The sequence below is a fragment of the Acomys minous genome (genome assembly GCF_964271855.1).
Source record: "Acomys minous genome assembly, chromosome: 6".
NCBI classification, from domain to species: domain Eukaryota; kingdom Metazoa; phylum Chordata; class Mammalia; order Rodentia; family Muridae; genus Acomys; species Acomys minous.
This window is the reverse complement of record NC_140487.1, coordinates 52990778-53008869: the sequence shown is the minus strand read 5'-3', so window position 1 is coordinate 53008869 and position 18092 is coordinate 52990778. Positions and strand designations below refer to the sequence as shown.

Below are 18092 nucleotides of genomic sequence, written 5' to 3'. Positions count from 1 at the left end.
ATCTGAGCGACTCAGTGAGAGGCTGAGACGTCTGCAAGGGAACTTGGCTGGCTGGGAGAGGGTCCTGCTGTGGAGTCCCAGGCTGGGCAGAGACTGGAGTCTGCTTTCCTTCCCTCCTCAGGTTAACTTTGTGCTTTTCGTCGGCATCATCATCATCCTCGTACAAAAGCTGCAGTCTCCAGACATGGGAGGCAACGAGTCCAGCATCTACTTGTAAGTATGTCACGTGGATGTGGGGATGCCACAGCCATTTCCGACCACACGGCCGGCCTGCACTTGGGTCACAGGCAGGACAAAGCTTGAACTCTGCTGGCAGGTTGACCTAGCACGGGCAATTGCAAGAGTTCTTCCTGATTAAAGTGCTCGTGAACTACAACTGCCCTCTCAGGCCTGAGCTAACCCAGAGCTCCGCATCACTTGGGAAGGGAAAGAAAGAGAGAGAGAGAGAGAGAGAGAGAGAGAGAGAGAGAGGGAGAGAGAGAAAGAGAGAGAGAAGAATGACAGTCTCTGGGATGGCAGGAAAGCCAGCGGAGAACTCCAGAGTCCTTGGAGTAGCTAGGGTCTTGGTTCTTTAGAATCTGGCTTTCCTTTGGGGATGTGGATTCTGGGGGAAGACACGCAGACTGGAGGCGTGGCTTGAAAGGCCACACCCCCGTCCACTGTGCAGAAGCTTCTAAGTGCCTGCTAGTCAACAGGGGCACCTTCTCCTTGGTCATTCACTGCATGGGGATGATTCTCTTTCCTCCACCTCTCCTCAGAACAATTCTTTCCACCTCTGTATCTGTCTGAATTTCTGCCTCAGCACCCTCTATCCCTAGCAAAAAAAAAAGTATAGGCTCTGTGATTGAGTCTGCGTGCAAGGCTTTTGCTATGCTTAGTGAGTTCCAAGAGGTGGTTATTTCTTCAGTCACTACCCTAAAAAACACATGGTTGCCTCAATCCCAGCCCTGTCCCACTCTGAAATAAGATAGAGCTCCTGCTGCCTCACCCCTCGTAGCTCAGGAATGGGCTGTGGTGTGTATAGACACTTCTGATGCTAATGAGAAAGGTCGCAGGCTCTGTGAGGTTGATAGCAAAGGCACAGTAGCAGCCAAGGGTAGGCGAGAGAAGCTATGGGACTCTCACAGCGTCACTGGGGTCTTTGCTAGAGACCCAGCCTGAGGCTTGCAACCTTGGCTTCCCTGAAAAAAAGTGTGGTTGACAGGATAGAGTGTGACGCAGAGGGCTCTACTCTTAGGGGCTCTCTTAAGGAAGAGAAGGAGTTTTGTAAAGAGACTGAGTCCCAGATCCTCCTCCAGGCTCCTTTGGGGATATTGAAGAGGAATGGAACTGTCTTTGGTCCATCAGTCTGTATACACTGCTGGGTACCTTCTGTTATCACAGGGCCTTTATTATATAGCATGCGTTCTCTGCTGAAATAATGTCAAAACCTTGAAACACTGAAAAAGGACACCTTCGTGGTTATTTTACTATCCACCCTGTTCACTGTTTCATGTTTTTATTATTATTTATTTATTTAACCAACCCTTGTTCTTTTTTTCATATTTTTCCTGGTATTTGTTTAATCATTATTATTTTTTAAGAGCCCTCACTTGTCTGTATCTGTGATGTAATAGGAAGTTATTCTTCCATATGAGCCATGACTTCATGAGTACGGCAACAGCTCTATTGCTTCTCCAGTGCCCTTGCACTGGAGAGATAACCTTGTCCCAGAAAGTCACAAAACAGTCCCCTTGTTCCCCTCCCTCACCTCCCTGTCCAGTGTAGGAAGCTGAAGTCATGCCTTTATGCCCAGCCTCAGTTTCTCTTACTTACTTGTGACCTGGCTCCCCTCCTGACTGTCACCTCTAGTCATCGGAACTGGTGAGGAGCTAAGTTCGCCTCATTCTCTCCTGAGCACTGTCAACCTGCCTTGGTCTCACCCCCTTCCTGGTAGGATCTTGCTCTTCTTCTGAGGCCTCTGAGCCATCTTCTTCCGGCTGAATGGGAAGACCCCTCCTGCTTCTCCCTACTTTGCCGATGCAGAGACACGCACAGCGGCTCAGCCTTGGTAAATAAGGATGCTCTGGGAAGCCTGATCACACCTTTGTCACCTCATATGCCAACAGCAATTGCCGCTGGCCTGAAGGAAAAGAGCAGTGGGCTTTTCTAACGCATAGATAAGAACCACTTGTTATTAGCACATCTTAGTCTAGAACTTTGAAGAAGTGACTGTTACTTTGCAGGCTTAGCCAGTGATATTTGGTAGAGAAAACCAAACCTATAATAGTCTTTCACCACAAAGATGAAAAACTCAAGTGGATGATGTCGGGAAGCCAGGGAAAGGTTAAGGCTGGACAAGGGAGCAGCTTGGTGCTGTCAATCCAGCTCTGTGTCTGGTGTTCCCAGTGTCAAAGAGCCCTCATTGACCCAGGTGACATAGCCTCTGAGAGCTGCAGAGCATGTGAAAACACTTGCACACAATTGATGCTTACAGTGTCATTGCAAGCTGGGCAAGCCACCGCCAGGTAGAAGCCTCCTTTACAGCAAAGGACACTAGTGCTCGATGAAGCACCATGAATCCACCTGGAAGGAGCTAGGCTGTGGCCATAGTGCAGGCAGGCAGTTGACACCATAGCTGGTGTTGAGTCATCTTTCCTGGGATGGATCCCTGAGATCCACAGATTCTGAATGGTAGGGTTAAGCCTGGGTGTGAAATAGACTTCATGAATGAATATCCCTAGATGTCCCCTGCCCCCAAATAAAAGTACTCCACTCCCAGGGCACTAGGGGAGCTGGCTCTAAGGGGGGAGGCACCTGCCCTGGGGAGGAAGGAGAACCTGGGGTGGGCAGCGCTTGGTGGGAGATTCCAGGGCTGTGCCTGCGGCCCCAGGTGTGTGTATTCTCCCGCAAAACCCCTTCTGGTCTGCCCACAACAGTTCTCTGGTTTTTTTTTCCCCCCTCTGTTTCCAGAACAAATTTAAGACTGAGAGTCCCCAAGAAAGCCCGAGAGGACCCCCTGCCTGTGCCCTCAGACCAACATTCACCCCCTTTCCTGTAGGTTGGTTCCAGACATTCAGAATGCAAAGGGTTTGTTCACTGTGGACCAAGGTGCTCCTGGCTCAGCCTTGAAGAACCTGCTGCATGTGGGGCCTTGTGGAGGGCAGGGGAGCCTGGACCTGTGTTAGGGTCAGCGGGGGGCTCAGGTCAGGGTGTGCAAGGTTCAGTCCTGGGCTGGCCAGGGTTCCCGCGCTTTGGCCTGAAGCCCGAGTTTCTGCTAGGCATAGCTCCCTGACTCTGGAGGGTGGAGGAGGAAGAGGAGGAGGAGGAGGAGGAGGAGGAGGAGGAGGAGGAGGAGGAGGAGGAGGAGGTGGTGGTTTTCTGGAAGACTCAGGCTGAGCAAGGAGTGACTCAGCCTAGCCACGGAGAGGCCTGGCTTCATTCTCCACTCTTGACCGGCTCTACTTTTGGAGATGGGCATTGGAATCTCTACCTCTTAGTCCTGAGGTGAGGAGAGAAAAACCTTTGCGCGGTCTCCTCCTCAGGCATTCCTCTATCACCTCCCTGAACACACTCTGTGTAGCAAGGCAGCCTTCCAATCAGGATGTCCAGCCAGGGGCTTTGCCTACATGTAGGGCCTTCCAGTCCCTGTACCCTCTAATGCCTACCCTGTCAAGGTCCATCTGGCCCCAGGGTTCTATCAAGGATAATTTAGGGAACCAATTATCCCAAGAAACGTAGGAAAAGAAATCTGCTCACTGTCAGTGGCTGCAAAACCTTGAACCTGGTGTGGACTCCCTCTGGGAGCCCAAGCTCATTCTGCCTCCCTGTTGGAGGAGGACACGGTGTTGAGCCATACTTCCAGCCGGGATGCTGTTCCTGGGGATTGCTTTCTGGGGACCAGGCAGGGCTCAGAAGGTGCATGTGAGCTTGGCATTAGGAGACCACCATGGCCTGTAGACTGCCAAGGAAGAAGTATTGCATTTATTCCTAGAGTCATAGGTGAAGAAGATGGGGTGCCATCTGCACAGGGCATGGAAAGGTGTGTACATCTAGTATATTATTGGATGTTTCCAGGATCTGCAGCCCAGCCAGGCTCTGACAGAAAAGGCATTGTATGCCAGATCCCAGGGATAGAGACCCTGGAGACAGACCCTGGGGGTTGAGACCCTGGAGTAGCCTTGACATTCCTACAGATGGAAAGAAACCATGTCAAAGCTGAGCCTAGAAGCCAAGGCTCCTGGACTTGCAGAGGGTGCTCTGACCCTGCCACTGGCCAAATTTCCCACCGACCATCTCCCACTGACCACCAGAGTTCTCTGTCCTCTGTTTTGGGGACCCTCCTCTGAGTCTCCTGTGCTTCCTTGAACTCAGGGTGGCCCCTCAGGTTGTCGTAAGTGTACCTCTAGATAAGACCTTTCTCTCCTCCTGCTGTGTCGTCCCTGGAGTCCTACGCCCTGCTTTTCTCACGCACTTGGTCGGCTCCCCTGCCACTGCATGTCCTGTTGCTCTTCAGTGAGTCTGTTTGTAAGTCACTATAGGTCAGAGGCAGGGTCTTAGGAGAGGGCCTCCTCCCCTCTTTTTCCGGATAGTCTCCCCCGAAATCCCTCTGGATGTCACCCTGGCTTTTGCTGCTTCTTGATTTGACCTTCCTCTCCCGTCCCATTGAACTTGTCACTAAATTGTCCTTTGGCTATTTTCAAGAATTTTTTAAAACAATGTTTTCTGTAAAATGTCATGGATTCTTCAAAAGGGAGGAACACAGGACAGTTTGGGGGGAAAAGAAAAGGTCTTGGGGGAGAAAGGCTAAAGTTTGGATTCAAGGTGGCACCAACTGAGTAACAGATGTATGGATGTGCAGTGGCTTGGACTGGCCCTGGCTTTGGTGTCTACTTCAACAAGGGTTGAAGGGTTCTTAGTCATTTGGTTTGGGTAAGGGAGATGACAACGAAAGGGCAGCTGCTGTTCTGATGGACCAAGAGATCCCCCCCTTTCTCTCTCACACATACACACACATGCACACACACATATCTCTTGTCACTCACCAAAGACCCAGAAGAAACTTCCGAGATCCTTGAATACTTTGTAATACAGCTCCCCAGGCTGTAGTTGGAAGGCAGCTCCTGAGCTGGTGCATCAGTAGGTCAGGGTGGTACCATAGTCTACTTTTGAAATGCGGTCAGGCACTATTCCTGCTGCTGGCCTAGCGAACACTTGAATAACAAGGCATCAAATAACACGTACAAAATGGGCCTTTGGCGTCTACCTCATAGGTGACAGGAAAGGAAATATGCCATGGTGAATGCGCAGCACAGGCCTAGAGAGGAACAGCCTGCCAGGCCAGCTGGAGTTTGCCTTATCTGGAACTACATACTCTTGCCTTAGCAAAGAAACCTGTTCCCAAACTCTAGTTGCTTTTAGATCCATTCTCAGCTGGAGTCAGAGAGCAGGTCTTCGAATGTCAAGGAACTAATTGCTCCTGCATACCTGTCCTCCCTGGCATCTAACCCACCCATGCCTGATTGATGCGTCCACCAGCCAGTATGAGGTGCCTCAGTCATCTCCCTGGGGAGATAACTTGTTATCTAAGGTGACATGACTCTTGATCTCTGATAGGGAGACTAGAGTCACTGGCTTATGCCAGCTCAGGCACGAGCAGGACCAGGAGGAACCAGGGGAAGAGGGCATGATGGCTCTGTGACTGAGGGCAGCAGGACGCACAGGCAGCCTGGCCCTGTGCTACCTCCTCAGCGCAACTTGTTTCTCAGGTTTTTGCTTTTCAGCCTGAGACTATACTGCCCATATACCCGAACGGAGTGGTCTAGCTTAGTGCTGCCCTATGGAGTCCTAGGATGTTTTGGGGCTCTGTGTCCAGCATAATCACCACCAGCCACATGTGACTATTAAGCCCTGAGACTGTGACTGAAAGAACTGAGGAAGTCGAGTTTTTCAGCCTATTGGATTTTGATTAAGTTTAATTTGAATAGCCACCTAGGGTTTTAATTTAATTAAGTTTAATTTGAGTAGCCACCTAGGCTACCTTAGTAGGTCAATACAGGTCTAGACTAATGAGCAGTCCATTAAGCCTGGGCTGCCTCTACTCTTCTGTGTGTGCTTACACTGAGAAGAGGTGGGAGTGAGGGAAGAAGACATAGTCAGAACACCCATGGTGATCTTTGCCACCAAACCCAGGAGTCTATTGCCTCGTGCCAGTCATGTGTGAGGTCCACAGCATGAGTGCCCAGTAACTCATCTCACTGAGTGACCTTGGCAAAGCCTTGCTCTGAGTCTGGGGCTGATACCAGAGATGGCCTCTGGCTCCCTGCCTGAGTCTCATTTCAGGCTTCATCATCTGAACATACCTGCCTTTTAATACAACTCACCTATTAGTGGCCTGTATGTGTGTGTGTGTGTGTGTGTGTGTGTGTGTGTGTGTGTGTGTGTGCCTGTCAGTCTGTGTGTCTGTGTGTATCAGTGTGTCTGTGTGTGTGTCTGTATGTGTGTTACAACCATGCACATACATGTGTACTTACGGACATACATTCCTTTGTCTAGAGCTGACTGCTTTAGTCCTTGGCTTCCTCATTCTCCTCCGGGTGATTTCCTTAGCTTGTCTCTGTTCCCTCACTTCTCTGCCCTCCCTGTGCCCTGTAAACTAAGTCTCCCCAAGTCCTACTGCAGTTTCTTCATTGCCCAATGTCCCCAGCTGACAGAAGTGCTAATCTTGTCACACCCAGCAGCTGCGTGCAGAAATGCTACTGCAAGCCACAGCGGGCTCAGCAGCACTCTTGCAAGATGTCAGAACTATCCACCATTACTCTGTAAGTGTGTGTGGCCGTGGCTGTGGCCGGGGTGTCCCGGAGGGGTGGGGGATTTGCATGTTGCTGTTGCTGCCACTGCCTTGTGCTTGTGTTATGCCAGGCTGGAGGCATGTGGAGAGCCACCCCGAGCCTCCCAGCCTTCCCTATTCCTGGCTGTTGCATGTTGATATGTGTCTTGTGAGTTCTTGCAGTCTTGTGGGTGGGGCTGGAGGGCATGTGAGTATTCGAGCTGTGGCATTGTGGGAACATCTTGACTTGGTAGCTACTGATACCTGCCTCAGTCCACAGCAAGCAGGTAGTGGCTGCTGACAAAAGTCTGTCTGTCCTTCCTTGGGAGCCTACTTCTCTTGGCAGTTGCGAAATTGTAAGATCTCAGAGCTGAGATGAGTTCACTATGTGCTGAGCACATTGTGTGCAAATTGGCTAAAACTCCGTCTCCACAAGAACCCTATAAAGTGGCTTCTTGCACTGTCTCCATTTTATAGACGAGAAAACTGGAGCATGGTGAGGTGAAGTAAGTCATAAGACTGAGAAGGCAAGGACTGGAGCCTAGAGTGTCCTAGGAGCCACACCCTAGGTCACTTATGACACCTACAGAGTGGGAAGTGTGGCTTTCCTGGCAACCTACTGAGAGTTTGGATGTCTCTGATCGCCCTGGAAGCTCTTCTTTGGGTTGTAGGACTCCTCTTCCTTTTGAAGGCTTTTTTCGGAGAGGAGGCTAGAGGTAGAGGTCATGTCACTCACTGTCTGTCTGGATTAGTCACAGTTCAAGGCTTATCAGCTCAAGAGACCCACACATTGGCTTCATGAAGTCTCCTTACCTGTCACCACTCCCTGACTGGCAAGGGCCTCTGAGGTGTCCCTGGCTGTCATCCCTGCCTATGCTGAAGGAGGGCCACACCCTGGGAAACCCTCTGTTCAGGTACACATCAGTCCTGGGCCTGAGAAGGCTCTGGCACCGTCCCTGAACCAAACACATCTAATGTGACTGTGAACACTGGAGAGGCTTGGCTTCTGGTTCCCAGGTCCTGTATTACTCTGCTGGAGGAGGAACCTGGAGTGGGTCCACAGCAGAGGGGATGCTGGAGGAAGAAGGCAGGGCCCTGGCCTGCGTCAGGACCCAGCAGGACCTCCTGATCTGCCATGCATATTTGTTGCTAGGCACACCTCACAGCTTTTTCAACTTCCATTCTGTCTCCAGATATACCCTGATGGTTTCTGGTGCCAGGTCCTGGGACTGAAAGGCAAGCAGGACCTGGGGCTCAGGCAACTTGTGTTTTAAGGATTCTAGCTTGAGTGCCTGGGCAATCCTATTGCTCTTCCACAGCATGGGCAACTCCAGTGTTGACTATGTGCCTGAATGTACTTGCTGTGAGACCTAACAAAGAGGAACCCTCTTTAGGGCTATGAGGTATGGACCACAATGAGGTTAGACTTCTAGGAATCCATGTGGGCTCATTGCAGGGATTCATCCAGATCCCATTGGCCCTGTCCTAGTCTAGGGACCCTCAGAAATTAGGGAATATGTTGCATTTGAGCAAGAAGGGGACTGTGAGACCCGCAATTGTGGGCTTCCTCCTTTCTGAATTGAACCTTCTCCTAAAGGTCACCTCAAGCTCCTATTTCTCCTCCCCTTCCCAACCCCTTTCTCTGCTCCTCGTTTCTCTCCCTCCTCCGCACCTCCTCCTTGTCTCCCCTCTCACAGAAGCTAGGACATCAAGGAACTTATATTAAATCTAGGGATTTGGCTTTCCTAGAAATCTGGATCCCCAAATTCAGTGGGATGCTTTTTGGCATGGATGGTGAGGGGAACATGGTAGACTTGCCTCCGGTCAAATAGTCACCCTTGTATTTACTGTCCATGTCTTTAGGCTAAGTTGGGACAAGATAGGGTGAGGCCAGTGGTTTCAGGGGACTGGGAACAGCTGAGAGAAAACTATCTACAGAGGAGAGCTTGGCTCTTTGAAGAGGCTTACAGGGGCCCAGTGTCCTGGATGGGCAGAGATAGATGGAGTCCCACTTTGGGAAGTCCCTGTGTTAATTTACTCCCACTGGAGCATCACTTCCAGCCCACGTGTACCTGATGTACTCACTGTAGATGTTTTCTGTCCCTGAACTGTTTATACAGAGCCCTACCCTACACTTGGCTCTATTCCAAGAGCTAAGAGCAGGAGAGGATCCTGGGAGGACTGGTGGGTTCTCTTGTTGTCCAATCCTTGGGGCAGACATCCTTCTCATTCCTTGGCTTTTTGGGACAGCAGCTTTTTGGGACAGTTTCTGGGACAGCAGCTCTCTCCTATGCAGGTAGAATTTTCTTCTCAGTCATCAAGCCCTGCCTTGAAACCTTCCCAAGTTCTTCTGTGGCCCACCTAGGACCCTCCCTCCTGGTCTTCAGCATTGCTTCCAGTGTCCCTAGCTATACCCAGACTCAGAAAATACCTCTTCCCGCGAGCCTTAAAACAGCTGTTTTTTAGTCCATGTAGCTTCCTTCTGAGACAGGACAGGTTTGCTTTAGCTCAAAACTCTGGAATCCTATCCTGAATGTTCCTCTGACTTTACACATTACTCAAGGCGGCTCAGTAGATGGTACACTTCCAGTGGGCACCCTGCATCCTTACAGCATCCTAAGATCCCTGAGCTCTAGTTAGCTCCATGGCTCCCCGGCCCTTTGCACCAATGAAAGATGCCAAGGTGGTCTGTGAGCAGAGGCAGTGAAGGGTAGCCAGGGCCGATGGCAGGCCCTCTGCCCTCCATGCTCCCAAGCCCTGCAGTCCCCAGAGCAGATGTTTGCTTTTTCCTGACAGACGGCTGGCCCGCTCCACCCTGCTGCTCATCCCACTGTTTGGAATCCACTACACAGTGTTCGCCTTCTCTCCAGAGAACGTCAGCAAGAGGGAAAGACTCGTGTTCGAGCTTGGGCTGGGCTCCTTCCAGGTAGGCATGGTGCATGCAGAGGGCATAGTTTGTTGCGAGCTAAGCCCTGACCTATGACCTGACCTATGACCTGTTACCTGCTCTGTAACCCTGTGAACCCCAACTTCCAACCTCAGTGTTTGTCTCTAACATGGGTACTAGAGCAGGTGTTCTCTACAGCCGTGTCTGCTGCTGTAAGATGTGATAAAGAAATCTGGCTGTCACTGTGCTTGAGGGTCCACACCCAGGACCCCTGAGTGGCTTGAATGAAAGTGCTCCATAGAGCCCAGGAAATAGGATGGCTTTAAGACTGCCTGCTGAGTCCAGACCCCCCACCCCACCAACTTCAGTCACATAATCTAGTCACACGAGGACTGGACTTCTGTTTTATCCACCCTGGGTCCCTGGCACAGGGAACCCCAATAGAGGGCCCGACACAGAGAACTGAATTGGCTGGAGGTGTCTGGGCAGATCTTTAAATGAACAGGTGCAGGTGGGGACAAGAGGAGGGACGGAACAATGAGTGTCCAGGCAGTAGGAATGTGTAGGTGGCAGTAAGGAAGGGCATGTGTGCCTCACAGCTAGGAAGCAAATGAAGGAAGCAGTGGTGGCGGGCTGTAAGGGAGGGAGGCTCTCTCCCTAAGCCACCTATTTAAATTAGCTCTTGAGATTGATGGTCAGAAAGTAATTCTGTGAGGCTGACTTGAATTTTAATTCAAAGCCCTTTCCCCAGATTCGCATTGTTGGTCTGGTGAGTTTGGGAGAATTACAGATGAAGTTCTTACCCAGGCATTGCGACCCAAGGCTCCCATCCTTGTGTTTACTGACATTCGGACAGCCATCCCTCTGGCTTTTTAAAATGGCAGCCCAGGGGGTCCTGCTTTTCAACAATCAGGAAGAGGTTGCTTTCTTTGGTATAGAAGAGCTAAGTTCACACTCTGCCCCATCCTTACTGCTCATGGTTTGCTTTGCGGTGTTGAGAGGCAGCTAGCCAAGTGAGGATGGAAGAGGAGGAGGAGGAGGAAGTGATGGATAACCAGTGGCTCGGGTCTGTCCTGAGAGTCCTGCTCCCAGGAGCCTGCAGACTGCTGGTAAAGTCTAGAAAATGTTCTGGCTTCCTTTAGAAAAGGTGAGCGGCTTCCACAGGAAATGGGATGAAGTTAGTCTTTGGCAATGGGAGTTATTTATCACGTGATTGTGAGATCCAAGATGAGGTGCTTATCAGTGGGGACTGGTCTACTAGCCATTTGGCACCATGGCAGTGCCTGTGTTAGTGGCACTTACCTTAGAGCCTCAGGCGGGTACACCCTGTCTAGACTGGTGTTTTCTTCTTTCTGGTATCTTTCCTACCGCAGTTCCTCCAACATGCCCACAGTGTCTCTAGGGCTCTCTTGCTGGTAGGCTCACAGTTGTTTGTGCTCTCTCCCCAGGGCTTTGTGGTGGCTGTACTCTACTGCTTCCTGAATGGGGAGGTAAGACATAGTCCTTCCACCATCCTCAGCACGACAGGTGGGGTGTGTTGAGGAGAGACAGGGAGCAGATTCTTGGGATGGGATCTTCCAGGTTCCAATACTGAGGATATGGAGTGAATGACATAGCTTCCAGTGCTATATGGCACTGACATCTCCTGGCATGTCCCACCTCTTCCATAATGGCTCCACCTCTGCAGTTAAGGCCACAACTGCAGGTAGAGTAGGGTAAAGATGGCGGAGGCACCATAGGTGCTGAGAACACAACTTCAGAATCCATTCTCTTCAAAAGACATGCCTCAGTGAGTAAGAGTTGCTACCTATAGGTTATCAGGCTGTGGTGGGCCGTGCTGCGGAGTCACAGTGAGCCAGCCTGTCTATCCCTGAAGGCACAGAGCCTATGAGAATTTGGAAGAGAGCCTAAGGAGACACCTGGAGCCTTCTAGAGGTGTTTCATTTCCAGAGCTATCATTTGGGGGCTCCCTCTCTAGCCTGTTGGGGCAATGTTCTGGACCAGAACCCAGGATAGAGGAGCCTGGGAAGTGGTAGACACTGGCTAAGTGGAGAGGGGTCTTTACCCTGAGGCTCTGGCATCAACAGGCTCTTCCTCTTGTTCACATCTAAGATGCAGGACAATTAGTCTCCATTATTGGATGGCCTACCTAGGCCAAAGATCACATTCTGACATATAGAGAGCCCAGGGGGCCTTGCTTAAAGATCCCGGAGGAGCCCAGATGTGGGGATATGGGCAGTTTGTCAGGAGTTTGCCAAGGGACCAGTGACACGAAGTGGAGAAAATAGATATGGGTGCTGCTTCTGGTCATAGGGTTTGTTTACTGAAAAAAGATGCTTGGCTGAAGTGGCATATGGAGCATGATGAGGTTTTTCTTGGAGTGGCCACCATTTACTACGTGAGGGTTTGCCAAGAGGCATGGGTGATCTTATAACTCTCAGTCTCAGAAGTCTTCTCACCTTGGAAGCATCCAAAGCTGTGTATTATCTAGGTCTTATCTGGAGATGTTGATAGCACCATCCATGGGCTGTGGGCATCTGGGATATTTCAAGCTATCTGAGTACATCTCTGCACCCCACAGTGGCCAGCAAGGGTGAGGACCCTTATTTGACCCATGTGCTTCAAGAGGATTCTGGGAAAGATTTTTTTTTTTTTTTACAATTCCAAAGGACTGGTCTCTGAGAGGCCCAGACAGCAGGAAGCTGTCTGAAAACTTTGCCAAGATAGGCTAGGACGAGGATGCAGGATACTGCTGGAGAGTGAGAGGTGGGTGGGAAGTCGCAGCGGCAGCTGGGAAAGCACTAGGCCAGTGCATAGAAGATGTTCACTGGGAAGTCACAGGCATGTTGCTCATCATAGGTGCAGGCCGAAGTTAAGAGGAAATGGCGGAGCTGGAAGGTGAACCGTTACTTCACTATGGACTTCAAGCATCGGCATCCATCCCTGGCCAGCAGTGGTGTGAATGGGGGCACCCAGCTGTCCATCCTGAGCAAGAGCAGCTCCCAGCTCCGAATGTCCAGCCTCCCGGCCGACAACTTGGCCACTTGAGTCTTGTCTCCCTTCTTCACCTGCACAGGCTGGGGCTGCGGGCCAGTGCCTGCGCATGTTTGTGCCTCTTCCCTCTCCTTGGGCAGGCCCTGGGTAGGAAGCTGGGCTCCTCTCCAAGGGAGAAGAGAGAGATAGGGTGTATAGGCTGATATTGCTCCTCCTGTTTGGGTCCTGCCTACTATGGTCCATTGAGCCCAATTTGACATGTAAATACACCTCCAATTTGGAAAGTTGCCCCATCTCTCCCCACAACCCATGACCCTGCTCACCTCGGCCAGGTTCCATCTTGGCTTACTACGTCAAGGCCAGCCTCAGTGATGACCTGATCCCAGGTACAAGGCCTTGTGAGCTGAGGCTGAAATACCTGCTTTGGAGAGGCTGGGGTAGTGCCCACCCCAGCAGCCTTTCACTGTATTGACTTTGAATGTGGGCCCTTCTCAGCCTGTACCAGGTCCTGCAGTTGGCCAGGGATGTAGCTCAGTTGTCCTGAGCATCCTTTGGAGTCGGTCAACCCGAGGCTCCTTTTGCTTTCCGGACATCTAGGTTGTCCAGGTGCTCAGCTCCTGTGTGCCTGGAGGATGGGAAGGGCTCCAGTTATCTTTTAATCAAAGATGTAAGTTGGGGTGGGGGCGAGGGTCAGGGAAAGTTCTGGTGCTTTTCATATGATCTAAGAGAGCTGACAGCCAGAAATGCAGATGCAGTTGGGAAGGAGATGGGATAGCTGAAGATCTTACCTTGGCCACGACTGTGACCCCCGACTCAAGACTGAGTATGTGGTGGCTTTATTTCTACCCTTCTTGCCCACAATGGATCATCTGAAGAAGCTGTTCTCCAGCCACGCCAACCACAGAGAGCCCCTAGCTCTCCCCTTTCTCCATTTTCCCAGAAGTCAAAGCCATGTCTAGAATGAACCAGCCACCTTGCAGAGAAACCAATGGGTTCTGAAGCAACCTTCAATTTCCATGAGCCAAATCCTGGGCCCTGGGCTCCCCACAGTGCCACCTCTACTGATGACAAGGAACCCTACATGCCACCCCCAGACTGGACTCAGTTGCTAAACTCAGATGTCTGCAAGACTTCCTCCATGTGCCCTCGACATTCGAATCACTCGTGGGCCTCTTAGGGTGTTTGGAGGGGATGCTGTGTCTATGATGCATGAGCACAAGCTACTGATGGGAGGAGGTGCGGCTCCTCCCACCTTGGCTTTCCAGTTGCAAGTTGCACAGCCATAACCTAAGACTTTAACAGAAGGCCACACCCAGATTTGGGAAGGCAGAGGAAAACACAGTAGTGCCATGGGGCCACGAGGCCCAACTCATTCCTTGTTGATGCTTGTTCTTGTCCCTGCCTCCGTGGACTTGTTTACAGTTGTGCTCTGGAGCGCATGGGGAGTGTGGGGTGCTGTCTTGCTTGCTGTTGTAGTAAGTAGAAGGAGTTCTAGGAGATTTATGACAGGGCTGCTGGAGGAGTCGTTAGAAAGACTGGAGATGGTTCTAGGTGATATGATTAGAGATGAGTTCTGTGCTCTTGACCAGTGAAGTCAGCCCTCGGGTCTTTGGCAAAGCCAGATGGAGAAAGCGCCTCCTTGCTATTTTCCAGAAACATTCAGTGGCTTGGACTAGCCACTGAGTATACATTGACCCTTTTCCCCTGCATCTGATCATTTCCCGCCGTCTCCTCCCCTGTTACAAGAATCAGGTTATCAGCCAGACAAGAAATCTGTTGATCACCTTGCATTTGGGGCAGTTCTGGGGAGCCTGAGCTATTCAGCAAAAGCATTGGTTCAGGATTCCAGCCGGGCTTGTGACTGTGAACACAACGTGCCATATGCCGGGCCACAGCGTCCTTGTTTAGGAAACGAGGTTGTTTCTAGTGCTTCTCTGGGTTCTGCACTAGTTACAAACTAAGGCAGGGAAACAGAGACGTATCCTTGTGTATATCATCTAAGGTGTGTGTGTGTGTGTGTGTGTGTGTGTGTGTGTGTGTGTGTGTGTGTGTATGTGTGTGTATATGTGTGTGTGTATGTGTGTGTGGGCGTGTGCGCATGCATGCTGAAGAAAATGACATTCTGATTATTTTCCCATCTGGATATCACAATGCAAGCTGTTATAGCAGAGGGAGCTGCAGGCTATTGAATGGGCCTCAGGCATGACATGCTGAGCTAGCCTTCTATGCCTGGCAGGACAGGTTGCCTGTGGCCCCCTCCATCCAAGGTGCAGCCCTTGGGCTATGAACCCCGTTCACTTGTCCTCACCCCCACCAGTGGGTCTGTCTGCTTCACTGTGGAAGAAGAAACTGTGACTTTCTAGTTGCACCACTGCAGAACAGCAAAAACCAACCAACCCCGAGGCCCCACTGCTTCCTGAGCCCCCCGCTGCTGCTTCCTGAGCCCTGGGCCTGGGCTCTCCTAAGAGTTCCAGGTTCTCACTGCTTTGTTTTTCTATCTGAAAGGTTGTTGTTGTTGTTGTTTTTTTTAATTTTTGCTAGTTTTGTGAGAAGATGTACCAAGGATTCTGAATGTTCCCAGGAGGATCTGGCTCTCAGGCCACAGGAAGTGAAGGGACAGCATAAACCCTTCCCTTTTGACCCTCTTACACCTATAGTGCAAAGCAATAAGACCTACTGATTTGTGTGTAGCCCAGGGTACCTCTGGGGGGTCTGTCTAAACACCAACCATCTTCTCTTGGAATGGGTCCCAGGCAAGGGTTGCAATAATGTAGCCTGGACCCAGAAAAGGGAAGATGATTAAGAAATCCTGTCTGGTAGGTGAAAAGGGCTTCGTGGACTTGGAAATCCTGAGGCAGGAGCATAGCAGATCCGAAGAGCACCCAGCCTGTGGAGGACTGTTTCTGAGAAGTGGGGTGGTGGTCTATGAAGCCCTAAAGGCCAAATCTTGTGAGGACATCCCTGTCTTGTCATTGTTTCCTGTCATGACTGTCCAGCTACAGGGTAAGCAGCAGGTGTCAGGAGAGGGTCTAGTCTTCAGAACATGGAGTTCCATATCAGGAAGGCTTAGGTTGCCAGGAAGTCAGTGGGATGTGTAACTGCAGCAGCTTTGAGCCTCGGCCTCCGCAGTGTGCAGCAATGAGGTTGTCCCTGACATGCTCTGGAGCCCCGCAGTGAGTCCTTTTCAAGGCTCCTCCCCTTCCCCGAACTTATCTGGGGAATAGGAATGCGGGTCTTGGTCAGGGCCCAGTGGTGGAAATAACCCTGCGCCTGTCACTTAGCACCATGGCCTCTGCTGTTTGGTCTGTACCCTCTCTGCCTTGGAGGGAAAGCTGTGAGAAACTCTCTTTTGAATTCCTTGAGTCCCCTTTACCCACTACAAAGAGAAGGCAGCAAGCGCCATGACACTGCAAATTCCACTTGAGCCCAGGGAGCCTGGAAACCAGCTCATGAGGAAACAGATGGGCCTCACCTGTTTTTGAATGAGAAGAAGGCCCTACCAGTATTGCCCAGTCCTCTGTGTGAGCTGGGTGTAACACACCAAGCACTGTGGAATACACTTCCTTTTCCAGGAGTGGCTGCACCTGCAGAAAGTCCAGGAGTCCATGTTACAATGCAAGAGAAGCAACAGAGTAGGTGCAGTATACCTGTTAGCAAACATGGCCCTCTCCATCTGTTCTGGGACTCCATACTTCCTTCCCCTCAGCCCCGTAATCTGCAACGAGGTAGCCATGGTTACATCATCCTCCAAGTCCTAGCTAGAGATGCGGTGGAAATGAAATGCTCCCTGTGACTCTACAAGCTCTGAAAACAACACAGCTGTGTGCTCATTCTTAGGGTGTAGACCTTGAAAAAGGTATCCTTCTTGCAGCTTGTCTACTGCTTTGAGCCCTCTTGGGTTAACCTTTATTTCTTCTGTAAAACCACTCAGCACCGAGGGTGAGGATGAGGCCACCGAGTTCTGGTGGATGTTGAATCCCAGCTTTATCTTCATCACTTTGTTCAGTTTGGTAAGGACAGTGAGAACTCTGACTGCTGTGAGCACCTCTGTGTCATATGCCTAGGAATCCTGTGAGGGCATGGGACAGTCCTCAAGTCAGTCAAATGCCTACTCTTTCTCCTCTCCCTGAACTCCAGGCTCTGTGGTGTGTCTGTACTCAGCCACATGTGTCTCGTCTGCTGTCTTGTCTTCTGAGGCTTTGCATCTGTCAGGGCTGGGGTGGTTCAGCCCTTGGTACTCCAGATATGGCTCCAGGACCACTCATGGGAACTGGACCAGTCTGGGTTTAATTTCCCACAATAGAGATAAATCCCACAGACCTCAATGCTACCGCTGCCTCCATTAACGCTGTGCTCACACCTTGTCTGGGATTTAAGGTTGTCAAACTGCTGTAGATGACTCAATAAATGTCGTATCATTTTTCTCGGTGCCTGTAAATTGCTGAAAGGGGGGAGCAGAGAAAAAGAGACAAGATGGGGGGGTGACTCTCCCCCAAATCTGATTATCCCAGAATAGTGTAGTCTTTAAGGCCTCATGGCCTTCTGGCTTCTGGAAGAGAGTGACAATCGTGGGGCTGAGTGAGCTGAAATGGAGGAGGGGAAGAAAGGAAGTCCTAGCCTTAAAAGGGCATCCTTTTGATGTGTGTGGAATTGGCTTCACTGGGGAGTTTGAAAATGGAGGTGGCTTACCCCGAAGTCTTTGATGTCTCATGACCTTCATGTAGTTTGGTGGGGGCAACCCCCATATTCTGAAAGCTTGTCTGCAGGGAGTGTTTCAGTCCAGCCCAGGTATGCCTTTGACTGTCAGTGTTCTACCCACAACATCCCTGCCGAGTCAGAGCCACCCACCTCCGCCACATCAGGTAACAGAGTCTACATAGCTTTCACTTTCTCAAGGACCTATTGATGGTTATAATTCTTCTTATTATTATGCTAGTGATATTTTAATTACCAGCAACAGAATGTCAGAAAAAGTCACAGAATTGGTGTCAGGGTGAAGAAACAAGAAGAGTTACCCGAAGCTACATGTCATGCCACAAAACTGATGACCAGACTGTTGTCACAGCAGATGGCACCATCCCAATGATGAGTCTGTTATGCTGGGATCTTGACACTGCAGTTGTCACCGCCTCTGGAGTCCATAGCTTGAGGCGTTTCACCAGCAAAGCATTCCGCATGTAGCATCTGGTCTCTGACAGTGCACTTCTTGTCAAAGCCTCACACCATTGATGGGATCTATAGGTGTGGCACTTTCCTGGATCCATCTGAGAGTAAGCAGGTCAGGGTTACAAATTTGGAGATTTAAAAGCATCCCAAAGTACTAAGGAGTACTGAACATAGGAAGTACTGACCACAATGGACTAGACGTCTACAGTCATTACAGAGTTAGCTACCTCCAGCCAT

At 50.7% G+C, this 18092-nt stretch overlaps 1 protein-coding gene across 5 annotated transcripts in view; it reads left to right on the top strand.

The window, feature by feature from the left end:
- ADCYAP1R1 (ADCYAP receptor type I) overlaps positions 1 to 12875 on the top strand; it is a 101361-nt gene extending 88486 nt beyond the window's left edge. For 3 of the 5 annotated variants that reach the window (XM_084785490.1, XM_084785491.1, XM_084785492.1), the window contains exons 13-17: positions 122 to 213; positions 6717 to 6800; positions 9605 to 9734; positions 11144 to 11185; positions 12555 to 12875. In XM_084785490.1, the coding sequence (XP_084641616.1) occupies positions 122 to 213; positions 6717 to 6800; positions 9605 to 9734; positions 11144 to 11185; positions 12555 to 12743 (537 nt within the window). In that variant the 3' untranslated portion in view covers positions 12744 to 12875. The remainder of the gene's footprint in view (positions 1 to 121; positions 214 to 6716; positions 6801 to 9604; positions 9735 to 11143; positions 11186 to 12554) is intronic. The other 2 variants (XM_084785488.1, XM_084785489.1) reach the window with 2 other exon arrangements.
- Positions 12876 to 18092: the final 5217 nt, after the last annotated feature.